Source organism: Vulpes lagopus, chromosome 10 (assembly GCF_018345385.1).
Source record: "Vulpes lagopus strain Blue_001 chromosome 10, ASM1834538v1, whole genome shotgun sequence".
Classification (NCBI taxonomy): domain Eukaryota; kingdom Metazoa; phylum Chordata; class Mammalia; order Carnivora; family Canidae; genus Vulpes; species Vulpes lagopus.
The window spans coordinates 19,526,944-19,541,269 of NC_054833.1; the positions used below are offsets into that span (position 1 = coordinate 19,526,944).

General features: G+C 46.0%; 1 protein-coding gene across 1 annotated transcript in view; it reads right to left on the reverse strand.

Moving 5' to 3' along the window:
• Positions 1-1,977: 1,977 nt before the first annotated feature.
• The window catches only part of LY86 (lymphocyte antigen 86), a 60,513-nt gene continuing 48,164 nt past the window's right edge, over positions 1,978-14,326 (reverse strand). Inside the window, exons 4-5 of the mRNA XM_041772475.1 lie at positions 7,395-7,447; positions 1,978-3,455 (exon numbers count right to left, since the gene is read on the reverse strand). Of these exons, the coding sequence (XP_041628409.1) occupies positions 3,372-3,455; positions 7,395-7,447 (137 nt within the window). The 3' untranslated portion in view covers positions 1,978-3,371. The remainder of the gene's footprint in view (positions 3,456-7,394; positions 7,448-14,326) is intronic.

Sequence of the window (14,326 nt, forward strand, 5' to 3'; positions counted from 1 at the left end):
GAAGCACTGATGACAAGTGTGAACCTCTGTAGCAAACCGAGGGTGATGCCAGAGATGCGTGGGAGCTCAGCAATCACAGAGGCCAAGGAGGTCCCTGTATGTGGAAGCCAGACTCGGTTGACGGTCTGTTCCTTACGCCCAAACATTTTAACTGACGTGATCACACTGCCCAAGTCAATCTTTAGCTTTCTGCCTGGGCCCTATCTATTCTTGGGCACTGGTATTTCCTTCATTTATATATATATATATAATGTACATATACATATATATAATTTAAATTTATATTTATATAAATATAAAGTTATATGTATAAAATATATATTTATATAAATATTTACATAATATATAAATTTATATTATATTGATATAATTGATATAAATTTATATTATATATCATTTATATATTATTTTATATTTATATATGTTTTATATTTATATAAGATTTATATATATTATATATATATATATATGGACCCTGGAACAATACACACAGACACATCCACACACACAATTAACCATCGAACAACATGGGTTTGAACTGTGAGGGTCCACTTACATGCTGACGCTTCTCAATACAGTGCAGTATTGTAAATGTTTTCCCTCTTATGTTTTCTTCACATTTTCTTTTCTCTAGCTTACTTTACTCTAAGAATACAATATTTCATAAATAGAACATGAAAAATGCGTGTTAGCTGACTGTGTGATTGGAAAGGCTTCTGGTCAACAGTAGACTCTTAGTTAAGCATTTATTTATTTATTTATTTTTGTAGTTAGGTTTTTAGAGTCAAAAGTCATACGTGGATTTTCAGTTGAACGAGGGCTTGATGCCTTTAATGTCCGTGTTGTTCAAGGGTTAACTGTACATGTAGATACAGGGAGTTTCCTCTACAATATAAGGAGAGGGGGGATCCCTGGGTGGCTCAGTGGTTTAGTGCCCTCTTCAGCCCAGAGCCTGATCCTGGAGACCCAGCATCGAGTCCCACGTCGGGCTCCCTCCACGGAGCCTGCTACTCCCTCTGCCTGTGTCTCTTCCTCTGTCTCTCTCTCTCTCTCTCAATCTCTCTCATAAATAAATAAAATCTTTTAAAAAAAAAAATAAGGAGAGGACTATGGATGCCCAAATGACTGGAGCTGTCTGATTTCCACAGGAGATTTTTGGGAACATAGCATCATCTCGAATCAAACTGAGTTGGTTTTTTTGTTTTTGTTTTTAAGGGAAGTCTATTGAGGAGAAATGTGTAGAATATTTTATAGTGATTTTGAAACAGCAGCAACTCTCCTTATGAGAAAACGAGACATAATCTAAGTTGTCATGCGCCCACCGCACTTGGCCTGCCAAGCCGCCCCGCCCGGAGGTGCCCAGCCCTGCCTCCCCCTCCCAGCCTTCCCCTCCCCGGATGGCCGCTCCAAACTTCATCTTCTTTTACTGTGTATTCCAGAGTGTCACGTAGCAGTAATGATTCTGGCATTTCTCCTGCCAAGACGGATGGAGCCAGTGAAAAACATTCTCAACTTGCAGGAGTGAGACTCATAGTGAAATTTAAGGCCCATGATGGGACATTAAGGACAAACACACCTTGGGACAGAGAAACACTTTCTTTTCCTCTCACATCAATCCTTGAGTGCAGCTGCTGGGTACTGTGTGTACTCAGTCATGGCTCGGGCCAGCCCTGTGCCTGGAAATCCCTGCTTAACCTAAACCCATAGGTTTGAACCTCTTTCTCCGTTTCTCTCTCTTTCACACACACACACACACACACACACGCATGCACACATGCACATATGTACACATATTGTCAATGAACTGCAAGAAGATGACAAAGAACAGGAAGGGGAAGGGAACAGATGAATTGGAGGATAAAAAGTAAGCTTATTTCCTATCCCTTGTCCCTGCCTCTGGGAGGCTGTGGCTGCTGTCCTGAGCTGTCAGAACGAGTGAGCACTTGGAACCTCCGCACGGCCTTTGCTACACGTGAGGATACTCATGGGAAAGGGAGTAGGGGAATGTCTCACTAGAGGGAATGGCAAAGGATCAGAAATACATTCTGCTGTTTGTGTGCACAACAGGATCACCGGGTCTGCTCCCCGGCCGGGCATAACCACAGTATGCCTTCTTTCTCGAACATTAATGGGTGTAGGTAATGGCACTACTATCATTTTCTTTCCCCATAACCCCAAAATCTTCAGATGCTGGTTTGAAAGTTTTAATTCACCAGACATTTACAGCCTGCTATTCTGGGTAGTTTACTTATGTACTTATGTAATTAATAGCAATGAATATCTTCAAGCTCTGGATTTTTCCCCTTTTAATTGCTAACATAGTGGCACTTTTATGGATAGTAGAGACCTGCAAATGATAAAGCCAACCTAGTCACCTGACCCCAGTCCCCCAGGAGGAGCAAGAGGGCCAGATGTTGGGCCCATGGACACTACAAGGATTGGGATGGGGAGGAGGGATGACGTCAGGGCTGTGGAGCCCCCCGTGAGATTCTGGACATCCTGGGACAGAAAAAGACAGTGTTGCCAGACTGGCTCTGACAACGGACAGCCACCGGCAAGCTTATAGAGGCACTGAAGGTGTTTCTGTATGCAAATGAAGGTGTCCACTGATTGACATGGCTTTTTAATATTTCAGGGGACCGTGAGATCAGCACTGTCTGCTTTGCTCCCTGGAGTAGTCTTGGTGCTGAGCACAGGGCCTGGGACTTACATGTTCAGCTGGTACTCCCTGAGAATTAATGAAAGCATTAATGAGAGCCACGGCATGCTGAGTGAGGGACAGCCATGCTTGGGGGATGATGATATAATGAGGCTTGGTCAAGCAGGACTTAGATGTCACTCCTTTGTAGGGTTTTATTGGCTCCTCAGCTCTTGGAGCAAAAGGGCCTGGATCTTGCTCAGGAGAAGGAGGAGGACGAGGGGCACATTTCGCCAGCACTCTAATTCCAGCCAGGCGGCCATCCTCCCGAATCCCTCAGAACTACTTAAGCTGCACCAGCACCTGGCACCCTGTCTGGAGGAAATTGCATTTTAACATCTTATTGCCCTAAGAGCCTTTGAACAAACCACGAGGAACAACTGTGGGCCAGCATTCTTTATTCTGGGTGACTGGGGAAGGGCTCCCGAGGAGCCGAGGAGCAGGTGAGCCATCTGGAGGAGGATGGGCCCCCTGGATGGCGTTGTGGCTACCAGGACATGCCTTAGAAGAATATACACCTGTGGAGTCTGGGGACATCTGGTCCTGGGGCTAAACTCTGCATCTGCACCCCTGGTGAGCCTCTCTGTGATCACCTGGTTTTTCTTACAGAGCAGGTTCAGCTGGAGCAGCTCTTGGTTCCCACCAGACACAGGGTGCCCCAAGTTTCAGCTGTTCAGGAGCAAATGACGGTGGCATTGGCACAGGCCACGGTGGAGCGGTTTTCATTATACAGTTCCAGCAAAACCTGGTATTCTCCCTGGAGGGGACACAGGGAAAGCATGAGATGTGTGGCCCACAAAGCAATTGATCATTCAACAGGTGATCATCGAACACCTTCTATGTGCAGCATTGTTTTAGACACTGGGGATAAAGCAGAACCAGGCAAAGCAAACTCGCTTCGTGGAGCTTACATGAGCTCATTGGGGCAGCCAGTCAATGCACACGATACTTCAGGATGTGCGCTGTGCATATGCTGATGCCAGAGACAGAACAGGGGAGGGGAGGAGGGGAGGGGCCACAGTGCTGGGCCCGGCAGGGCTGGGTGGGGCTGGGCTAGTGCTGGTTAGCAGTTTCAACTAGGCTGGTCAAGGCAGTCCCTGTTACAGAGGTGGCCTTTGGGCAAAGACCTGAAGAAGATGGGGAGCACACCAGCTGCTCTGAGGGATGGCACCCTGAGTTTGAGGAAGACTGAGGATGCCCATGGGGTTGCAGGGAGAGAGAACCACAGGAAGAGAGAAAGGACATGAGACAGTGATGGCCTCACGGGCCATGGTGAGGACGCTGGCTTCCACTCTGAAAGGGACACAGGTCATGAGAGCACTTTCCCCTGGGGAGTGACCTGATGACACATACATGTGACTACGATCCTTCTGGCCGCCCACTGAAAAGAGGCTGTAGGGGCCGAGAGTGGAAGCACTTGAGACCAGGTAGGAGACCACCCTGGCTGCAGTAGATGCAGAGATGAGGAGAGGGATCGGATTCTGGATGGAGGTTGGAAGAAGAGCCAATAATGATTTGCCAAGGAAACTCATGTGGGTGGCAGAGAAAGGAAGGGGCTGAGGGTGACACCGGAGATTCTGGCCCGAGCAACTGGAAGGATAAAGTGTCATTTGCTGAGATGGACAAGACCTCTGCGGAAACAAGAAACCGAAATGCTCTATCAGAAAAAGTATTGCCACATTGTAGAGTTCGTTTCTGGCAACAACACTCCACAGAGGACTCTCTCTGTCTGTGGTTAGTGGTTGGGCTGAATGGGAAATTGCAGAAAAACCTATGTGTTTGTTCAGTGCCAAAGCCCTGCCCCAGCCCTCAGAGGCCATGTGGGGTGGGGGTGACATGCCTGTGGGTTCACCAGTCTGGAGAGAGATGCTCTGAGCGGTGGGAGGTAGTGGTAAGCAGGCAAAGAGCCCAAGACGGAAGGATCTCAAGAGATTCCTGGCACATCTTTGAAGTGCCTGTCACCCAAAGAAGAAAAGGGGTTTAATCTGTATAAGCCAGAGGGAAGGAATAAATCAGACCACTGGATGGAGGTTGCATGAGAGGCAGTTTTTGTGAGAGAAGAACGACTTTCTACCAATTAGCAGAGGCCCAGGAGCGAGCGGGTTCCCCAGCAATGAAAACTGCATTTGGCAGAGCTGGGCTGCACTCTGGACGGTGGCTGGGGTGAGACGGGTGCTCAGAATGCTCCCTTGGGCACCGTTGAGCTTGAGGTTTTGTGGTAGCAGAGGCTCCTGTGAGGCTGATGGCCCAGACGTGAGCAGCTCTGATTTCAGGAGTGTAGGAAAGGAAGAAACCAAAGCAGGGTGAAGGATAGAGTTCAAATGTGCACCCCCTGTGTCCCCCTCATCATCACCTTCTTCACTTTCGGGGTCCATGTGCCTTGAGGCACACACCCTACAAAATTACTAAAAACCTAATGAATTTTTCATTATTGCTTTAGAAGCCTAAGGAAAGATGTTATTTGCAGGAAGGTCTTTAGATTATGAATTCCGTACTTACATTGCGTACATGCATACAAACCTGCGTACGTACAAGATATGCATACTCTGGTTTAGGAGGCAAGAGTATTTGGGCAACTGTGTTCACCTGCAGGCAGGTGGAGGGACTAGCTAGGAGGATGAGAGGGGTGGAGGAGGGACAAGGGACAAGGGACAACAGCCTCTGCTGTTGAGGAGAGCGCTGAATTTGTGAGTCAGGAATTTATAGTTGTATCCTTGGCACTTACACAGATTAGGCTGTACCTACAAATTGTTGTCCAGTACTTTGGAAGCCCAAAGGATCTCTAAATTCTAATTCAGAAAACAGCAGTCATAGAGATGCAGGGCTCCAGGCAGGACTTCGGTCGGGGCCAAGGGACTGGCTGTGCTAAAAAGAAAGTCACACTAAGACACTGAAGATTGACTGCTGAGTGGAAAAGTTTCCAGCCAAGCAAGGATGGAATTAGCACAGAGCCCATCTCTGGGGGATTTGATGGGAGGAGGGGATCCGGGGCAGGTCTTTTAAAACCAGAAGACTTCACACTGTCTCTGTCCCATATTAGGAAGCAAAGTCTCTGAGCCTTGCTGGCTGGCTGTCAGCCAGGGAAGCCTGGGCTGGCTGCAGCTGGTCCTCAGCCAGCGTGGGAGCTCATGTTGAGATTAAGGCCAGCAGCTGCCTCTGCTGCATACGTGACAGGTTGCATGCATCCCACTTGGGTTATGTCCCCTGTCGATTCTGGCCAGGTGTCAGTAGGTTGGGCATAGTCAGACCTGGCCAGGTTTCTGCTTCCTAGGTCGAAATCTCAGATGGAGATGAGGTAGGAGGACCAACCGAAGAGGACCAGGGGATGCTTAAGCAACCATGCCCATGGCCGGGATGCCTGAACCTGGCTTTGCCCTCAAGCTGGGCAACATCGCAGAGCACCATCACTGGTTGAAAAGAATGCAGGTCCTGCACTCACCCAAGCATCCTAGGGGAATGAAATAAAGGTCCCCCTCCCCCATTTCTATGAAACTTTTCTTTCAAAGGGATTTTGTGCCTTTAAGAAATTCTTTTCCCTTATATTTCATAGCAACTCCTAAAGAGCACTGCTTTTAAAAAAAAATCCAATAAGGCAAGATGAAAATCAATCAGATTTTAAGTCAATTTCCAGTGGGAGGGGAGGATGATGGATTCAGAAGGAATGTGGGGAAGGAGAAAAATTCAAATAGCAAAGACTTAAAGAAAAAATTAACTGGGAGAATTTCGGCACCACATCCTGGAAATGAAGGGAGTTTGCAAGATTAATATTTTACTGGAAGGCCTGCAGGGAAGACGCTGGAGAACCCCAGAGGGGGAAGGTATAGCTGGATACTTCCCATCTGCAAGAGAAACACTAGAGAATGTTCTAGAAACACGAGGGCTTGCACCTGAGGAACCCAGAGGCTTGGACAGAAAGGAAACTCACAGACACACACACACACACACACACACACACACACACAAGAAATGAAACAAAGCTAAACAAATTCTCTTTGCAGAAGGAGACCCATTTCCAGAGTCACATGTTTTGTTTTGTTTTTTTTGAAAACTGAGATATATTGATATATATCAATGTATTACATCTTTGTGATTCCTTTTATGATGACCTATGAGATTTTCTCAGGGGTAGCAGATTGCTTATGCCAGAGCTCCTTGAATTCAGCCATTTAATAAGGTCATATTATTTTGTGTAGAAGGAATTAGTGGAAAACTCAACTCTTAGCTGTGAGCCTTGCCCTTGAATACTCAGGATGGCGGCATTTTATTCACATGGTGGCAGCCCGTGAATAATAGTGCAAGGCTGGAACCTGGGTGTTGTTAAGCCTTCATAGTTGTGTGTGTTGCCTCCTTTCTCCGATGAGCCAGCCTCATCGACATCCCACACCCTGACAGTCCCAGGTAGTCCTCACAGACACAGCAATCCTACAGGACGGGACATGAGCATCCTCCTCTGTGGGAGCTGTTTGCCCAGAGGTTCCCTGAGGATCCAGCGGGACATAAAATATTAAATACTAAAATGGGAAAATCAGTGTTTAAGTGGCCACCATGAGGTAATGGCTTTATTGAAGAAGGGTTTTCTTAGTGATGGCAAATGGAAAAGATTTAAATTTAATTCCTTCCTCCACCTCTCCTCCTCTAAGAAACTGCTCAATACAATAATTAAGTAACAGGGCAAAACAGAAAGCCAAGACATTACCTCGAAAATTTCAAATCCAGGATTATTGATGGGACCGGCATAATAGATCTGTTCTGAAACATACAAAACAGACATAATGTTACTCAATCATATGAACAAAAATGATTTATTCATATTATCGGTGCTTGCTATGCGCTAGGAATCCAGTGATGGAAAAGAAGGTCTCTATCTACACAGTTGCTCACGTTCTAAGGAGGACACTGACAACCTGTAAATAACTAAATAAGTCACTTGGGTTGTAGAAAGTGCTAGAAGAAGACATGCAGGCCGCGTGAGAGGCAGATGGTGTCATGGTTAAGAAGCCAGGCTGGAACCAGGCTGCGTGGGGTGAAATCCTGTGACCGCCTATGATAACTGTTTGATCTTGGATAGTCATTTCTCCTTTGGGCTCAGTTTCCTTTTTAAGAATGGGTATAATAATGACGATAACAGTGTCCACTTCCTCGAGCTCTGAAGAATCAGAGTTAGTCAATGTAAAGCACTAATAACAATGTCTGGAAAGCACTGAATAAATAATTTGCTAAAATAACGAACTAGGAAATGCCATGTTTGGTTGGGTGGCCGGCCAGCGAAGGCATCCCTAATGTTTAGTAGCTCTGATATGAGAATGGAGAGGGGAGATGATTGGGTAGCTTTACTGGGCGAGAATGATAAGGCGAGAAACTCCAGGCTGTTGGGAATAGATTCAGGAAAGCTTATGATTACAGATCATGGAATCTAAGGAGGGTAAGGAAGTAAATGAAGGCGGAGTGGGTTGATAATAGAAACACTGGCAAAGTCAGTTGAATGGAGATTGCATCATTGCTATCAAGGTCCTAGAATGGGTGTGCTGGAAGGTCATGGTGAAGCCAGAGGGTAGAAGCCTTGACACTGAGATTTCAGAAGTGGTGCATTTACTGATGGTGACAACACACAGGGTTGATGTGGGAGTCAGTGGTTGAGGTGGAATATTGTAAAACATTAGTGGAGGTCAAGCCGCTGGGACGTTATGGGGATAGATGGGCCATTCATGCCAACATTGAGTACCAAAACCTTGCCCAGCTCCTCATATGGTGATTGCCATCTTTGTGACTCCCCAGCCCTGTACACTTGACACATTACAAGCACACTGCCTAGGAGCACAGACTCTGGGGGCAGACTGTCTGAGCTAGGTTTGAATTTTGGCTCTTCTTATTATGAGTTGGGCAAGTCACCTAATCTTTCTGTGCCTCAGTTTCCTCATCAGGAAGCGAGGTGGGAGTTATAATAATATTCACAGAGTTGTCATGAGCATCAAATGAGTTAATGCAAGTAAAGCTCTTTCCCCAGTACCTGGGACATGGTGAGCCTGAGTAGTCAATGAGTGTTTGCCATTAATACATCACTGACCAGTCCACACAATGGAGTATCCGCCCAATACAGGCCAGGTGCTGTGCCAGGTGCTAGGTAACAACAGTAGATGAGAATATTACACAAACCATTTGAATCATTGGGCACCCAGAATTGTTATCATTTGTTTACAGGCTGCTTCCTTCAGCAGCCTGTGCCTTCTTATTTGCATAGCTCCCAGTACATTGCAAAGTCTAGCACACAGCAGGGTGCAATATAGGGTTCTTATAGGGGTTGTAGAATGAGCAGATCCAGAGCCAGGATGTGGGTTTGCCAACCAACTTCATTCCTGCTCCTGCTACTGGGATCCTCTCCCTGCTGGAAAGCTCTGGGCCTGGGTTATGCTGACACAAGATCCTGGAGCAGGGAATGAGCCATGGGAGTGGCAATCTGGTGATGAGGGTGGAGGGATGGTAGAGGATGATGGAGCTGAATAAATGCTTATTGGTTTATTGATGGCATTAATTATTGAGCTCTTTTAAAAGCACAGTGACTACCTGCCTCACGTAGCTCCTGGTATCTAACCATTGCTCAAGAAATATTTGGAGACTGACCGACCATACTCTCTCCATGAAAAGGGACTTTGGAGCAGGGACAGCATGGCTGGTAAGTGAGCGGCTGCCCACATGGAATCATGTCAAGGGTGTGACAGTAACCTGTTTTGAAAAAGGCCTCTTCAGGCAATCTGAACCTCAACTTCTACCAGGAGACCCATCCTTAGCATGGCCTTTGGCTTCTGTTAAATGCTCATGCCCCCAACATATCTATCCTTCCTTCCCATGGTCAATTTCTTGTACCTTGCAAGGATAATGTGCAAACCTGGTGGATGCCAGATGGACAACGTCCCTATTTCATTGCACTAAATGATCCATTTATTTTTGAAAGGAAATATATATTTGGTTGTGGATAGAAGCAAAAGTTTAATGCAAAGATATTCTTCTGTATGATGTGATTTTAAAAAGAGACATGTTGAAGTTCTGGATCTTATCCTTAAGAATCTTCCAGTGCCACTGGGAAAGATCCAGTGACTAGCGATACAGAAAGTTAACTGTGTAAGTGAGTGGTGTATGCGGGCAATGTATTTTTTAAAATATTTTATTTATTTATTTATTTATTTATTTATTTATTTATTTATTTATTTATGAGAGACACAGAGAAGCAGAGACATAGGCAGAGAGAGAAGCAGAGACATAGGCAAAGAGAGAAGCAGGCTCCATTCAGGGGGCCCGATGAGGGACTCGATCCCGGGACTCCAGGATCACGCCCTGGGCTGAGGGCTGCGCTAAACCGCTGAGCCACCCAGTGCATCCCACCTAACAAGTGCAGAGAGTTCAGAGGGGGCTGCCTGGGGTTCAGCTGGAGTGCTGGAGTGCTGCACCACCCGAGGGCATACCATTCATGTTATAATCTATGTGAGTGGTGGCCCCTAGAGCTGTGCGAGGCAGTGGCCCAGCTACCAGTATACCATTCCTTTTGAGGAAATTCTCTCTTCTCCAGTGGATATTCTCTGACCGAAGCCAGAACAATTTGAGCAGGAAGACAGAGACCCAGGGCCAATTTATTCTGGCAAGAAATGGCTTGTTTTATTTCAACTTATCAGTATCTAGGGCTGTTCACGTTCTGTGTGGTGCTGCAGCCTTCACACTGCTTCTGTGACTCTCAGATAGCCTTTCAGAAAATCCCCTTGCTTTTGTTGGCAGGAATGGATTTCTGATGCTCACAACTCAAGGGCTGTTGAATGCTATGGGCACGAACCAGTCAAAATCACTCACGCTGGCCATCAAGGTATGGGACACAGTGTGGCTCAGGAGCAGAACCCAAGAATGGGGAGTGTGTCTGCATGTTGGGTGTGGGTGGGTTCCCTTGGGCGCATTTTCCCCCTGCTTCATGCTTCTACTGATTGTTCTAAGCTGGCATAGTGCAAACGACTTGACCTTGGAAGCAGAAAGACCTGAGTTTATGACCCAGCTCTCCATTCACCAGCCGGGTGTCCATCCTGCAACTCAATTTCTGCATTTGCAAGATAGAAATGGGAATGTCTCTCCTGCAGGGCGTTGAGAGGACCAGAGGGCTATATGCAAACTTGCTGAAAATAGTGGCATCCCCAGTCAGGGCAGAGCCAGTAGTTATTAGTTGTATTATTATCCAGTGGATGGGAAGAAGGCTAATGTAATGAAGACCCACTTGGATGCTGAGGAACACATCAGGTCTAGGTTTTGGAACCTCTGAGCAGAGGCAACAGCTGGTAGGTTCTATTGGTGTCTTTTGTTTAAAAAAAAATGGATGAGGATAGCTCTTTGAAGAATAACATTAGAATGATATCTAACGTTCTACTATGCTCATTTTATGCTCCAAGACTTGCGAATTTGTTTCAAATGAAGAGGTTCTTTAGTGGGCAGAGAGGTTTTCATTCAATCTGTCTCTTATACTTTACAGTTTCAGTTGGACCTTTTGGAGGAGGGGTCTATGAAGTTCCTGAGAACTGCTTCAGGTAGCTCATGAAACTATCTTCTTCTTCTTCTTCTTTTTTTTTTAACCTAATGAAATAACACCTAAAATTAAATTCTCGCCCCTTCCATTCTTAGATCCTCCCTGATTCTGAGATTCCTTTAATTAACATTCTCACACTCCAGTACTATAAAAAGAGCCCCAGTATATCTGTACCCACTCCTTCCTTTCCTCCATTTGAAATCTTTATCAGTTTTTAGTGTGCTGTGGATTAAAGAAATCCACCTCCCCGGTTCTGAACACATGAAGTCATTTCTGCGAATTGGCTTTGTTTTGACCCAGATCTTTGTGTGGTTGGCACATAATGTCTTTTACAGAAAGGAAATTGATTTTTAAAATGTGGAAATAAAAGGTCCCCAAAGGTTTTGGATTAGATGGAGGTGAGACTCAGGGCTGCCTTCCTGCTCTTACAGCCTTTTATCCCCTGGGGAGCAGCGCGGATGCCAGTCCGGAGGTGCCCCCTGAATGCGTGGGTTCTGAGGAAGCATTCTCTCCATTTCCTAGCCCTTCCGAGTATCTTACTGCAATTGCCTCCAGTCTTCCAAATTTATTACAAAAATGTCATCAATATTTAAGCACTATGAGGGTGCTCAACAGTGTAAAAATACTGAGAGTTATAATTTATCATAAATAGGCCAATTAGTATATTCAGAACAAAGTTTTAAAAAATGATCATTTATTTATTTTCTCAGCTTTGAGCCTTTTTCCTGCCTGCTAGGCCCAATTGAGGGGGCTCTTTGAGAGCTGTGTTGAACTAGGAGGACCCAAGCAGTGGTCCCACAGTGAAGATGGAATAGGGAGAGTGTTCCAAGCAGACCAAGAGCCTCATCTCTGGAGTATGAGGGAGTGAGCACATTACTTCATTTCAGTGAGCTCTAAATATACTCTTCAGTCATCTCCCTGCCTCTGGGCATTTCCTTTAAGACACCCAAGTCTGGCAGATGGCAAAGGCCTGGCCATTGTTGCTCATCTCTTTCCTGATTTTAGCTCTGCTTTTTTTCAGCCTCTGACCCTGCAGGGTGTAGAAAATGCTTCCTGGTCCCACAGGGCACTGAGCTAGTTGCCGGTTAGGGCACTTATTTAAATACATAATGAGCTTGCCTGCGTGGGGACTTAGAGGAGTGTGCCCTGCCTCTGGGGGTAGTGTGACTGCAGACAGGCTCCCTGTGGGCCTGAAAACCTTGAGGTTTCAACTTGGTTTCAATGGATGGATTCCAGGCAGTGTGGGCAGGTAGCTCCAGGCTAGGCCCAGGCCCAAATATTTATGTTATGTGTGTATGTATGTGTGTGTGTTCAACTTTGTCAGCTTCTCCATCTCCTGGGCATTTCTATTCTCCAGAGCCTGTATATGCATTCTTTATGTCTCTCCTGAGGGCTGGCCACCAGAGGACTTCAGTGTGGTGAGCATGCCTGTACCACCTCGGAAGTGATCTGAGTTCCTGCGTGCAGTTGCATAGGTTGACTGGCCAAGTGGGTGGGTGGAAGCATAAATCCAGCTCCTCCTCCACAGGGCCAGACTCTGCAGCCTGAGGCTGGACTGGGTCCCACCTGCAGATTCTTCTGGTGTCCTGGCCACATCCCTTGCCAGTTTTGAATTCAGGGCAGCCTTACACTGGAAAACAGTATGGAGATTCCTCAAAAAGTTGAAAATGGAGCTATCCTATGACCAGCAATTGCACTCCTGAGTATTTACCCCAAAGATACAGATGTAGTGTTCCAAAGGGGCATCTGCACCCCAATGTTTATAGCAACAATGTCCACAATAGTCAAACTATGGAAAAAGCCCAGCTGTCCATCAACAGATGATGGATAAAGAATATGTGGTATAGATATACAATGAAGTATTACTCATCTATCAAAAAAATTCAATCTTGCCATTTGCAATGACATGGATGGAACTAGAAGATGTTATGATAAGTAAAATAAGTCGATCAGAGAAAAAACAATTATCATATGATCTCACTCATATATAGAATTTAAGAAACAAAACAGAGGATCATAGGGGAAAAGAGGAAAAAATAAAACAAGATGAAATCAGAGAGGGAGACAAACCATAAGAGACTCATATCATAGGAAAGAGACTCAATCATAGGAAACAAACTGAGGATTGCTGAAGGGGAGTGGGGTGGAGGGATGGGGTAATTGGATGATAAACATTAAGGAGGGCAGGTGATGTAATGAGTACTGAGTGTTACACAAGACTATGAATCACTGACTTCTACCCCTGAAACTAATAATATGTTATATGTTAATTAATTGAATTCAAATTTAAAAAAAGGGGGAAATCAGGGCAACCTTGATAGCATCAGCCATGCCTTGAACATTGTCCCAGGTCCAGAGCCCTCTGCATACTTTCTCATTGCACAGTGGCCCACACAGGACAATTGCGAAGTGCCGGGATGTTATCCTCTCCAAGCCCCCAACCCAGGTGGACTGGATCCTGGGTATAAATTCCACAACCTCCTGACCTTCAGAGGGATAAATCTGACATGCACGCTGTAGTTCCTCAAGGATCCCAGTGGGGCCGAGCCCTAGTTCCCATTCTTGGAATCAGTTGCCCATTTCTCCCTTCCTTGCTTCTCCTCCTGCCCTGAGTCCCTCGAGCTCCTCTCATGCCTGCTTTCTGGCATCGCTTCTTAATAACTACCCACCCCCAAGTCCTTGTCTCTGGCTTTGCAAGGGGACCTCAAACTATGAATGCTTCCTAGAAGAAAGTGAACCTTCTCCTAATTTGTACCAAGGCCACATATGAGCTAGTGATGGTCCTAGAAAGCTGGCTGCTGATATATTTGGACTTGATTGTGAGGATGGAGCCATGCAGCCTAGAAGATAAATCTGAACATCCTGGAAGCTGACTTCTGCACCAAAGAGCAGGAAGAAGAATGAATGTCCTGGATTGTCCTAGAGAAGGCCCAGAGCCTCATACTTTGGAGAAGACAGGAGTTGAGAGAGGAGGTGAAGGCCACACTGGGTGGGTGGCTATGAGGGAGCCAGCAAACTTGGGAAAGAGGGGGCAGAGAGGGAGGGGGAGAGGTGCACAGCTGGTCTCTTGGTTT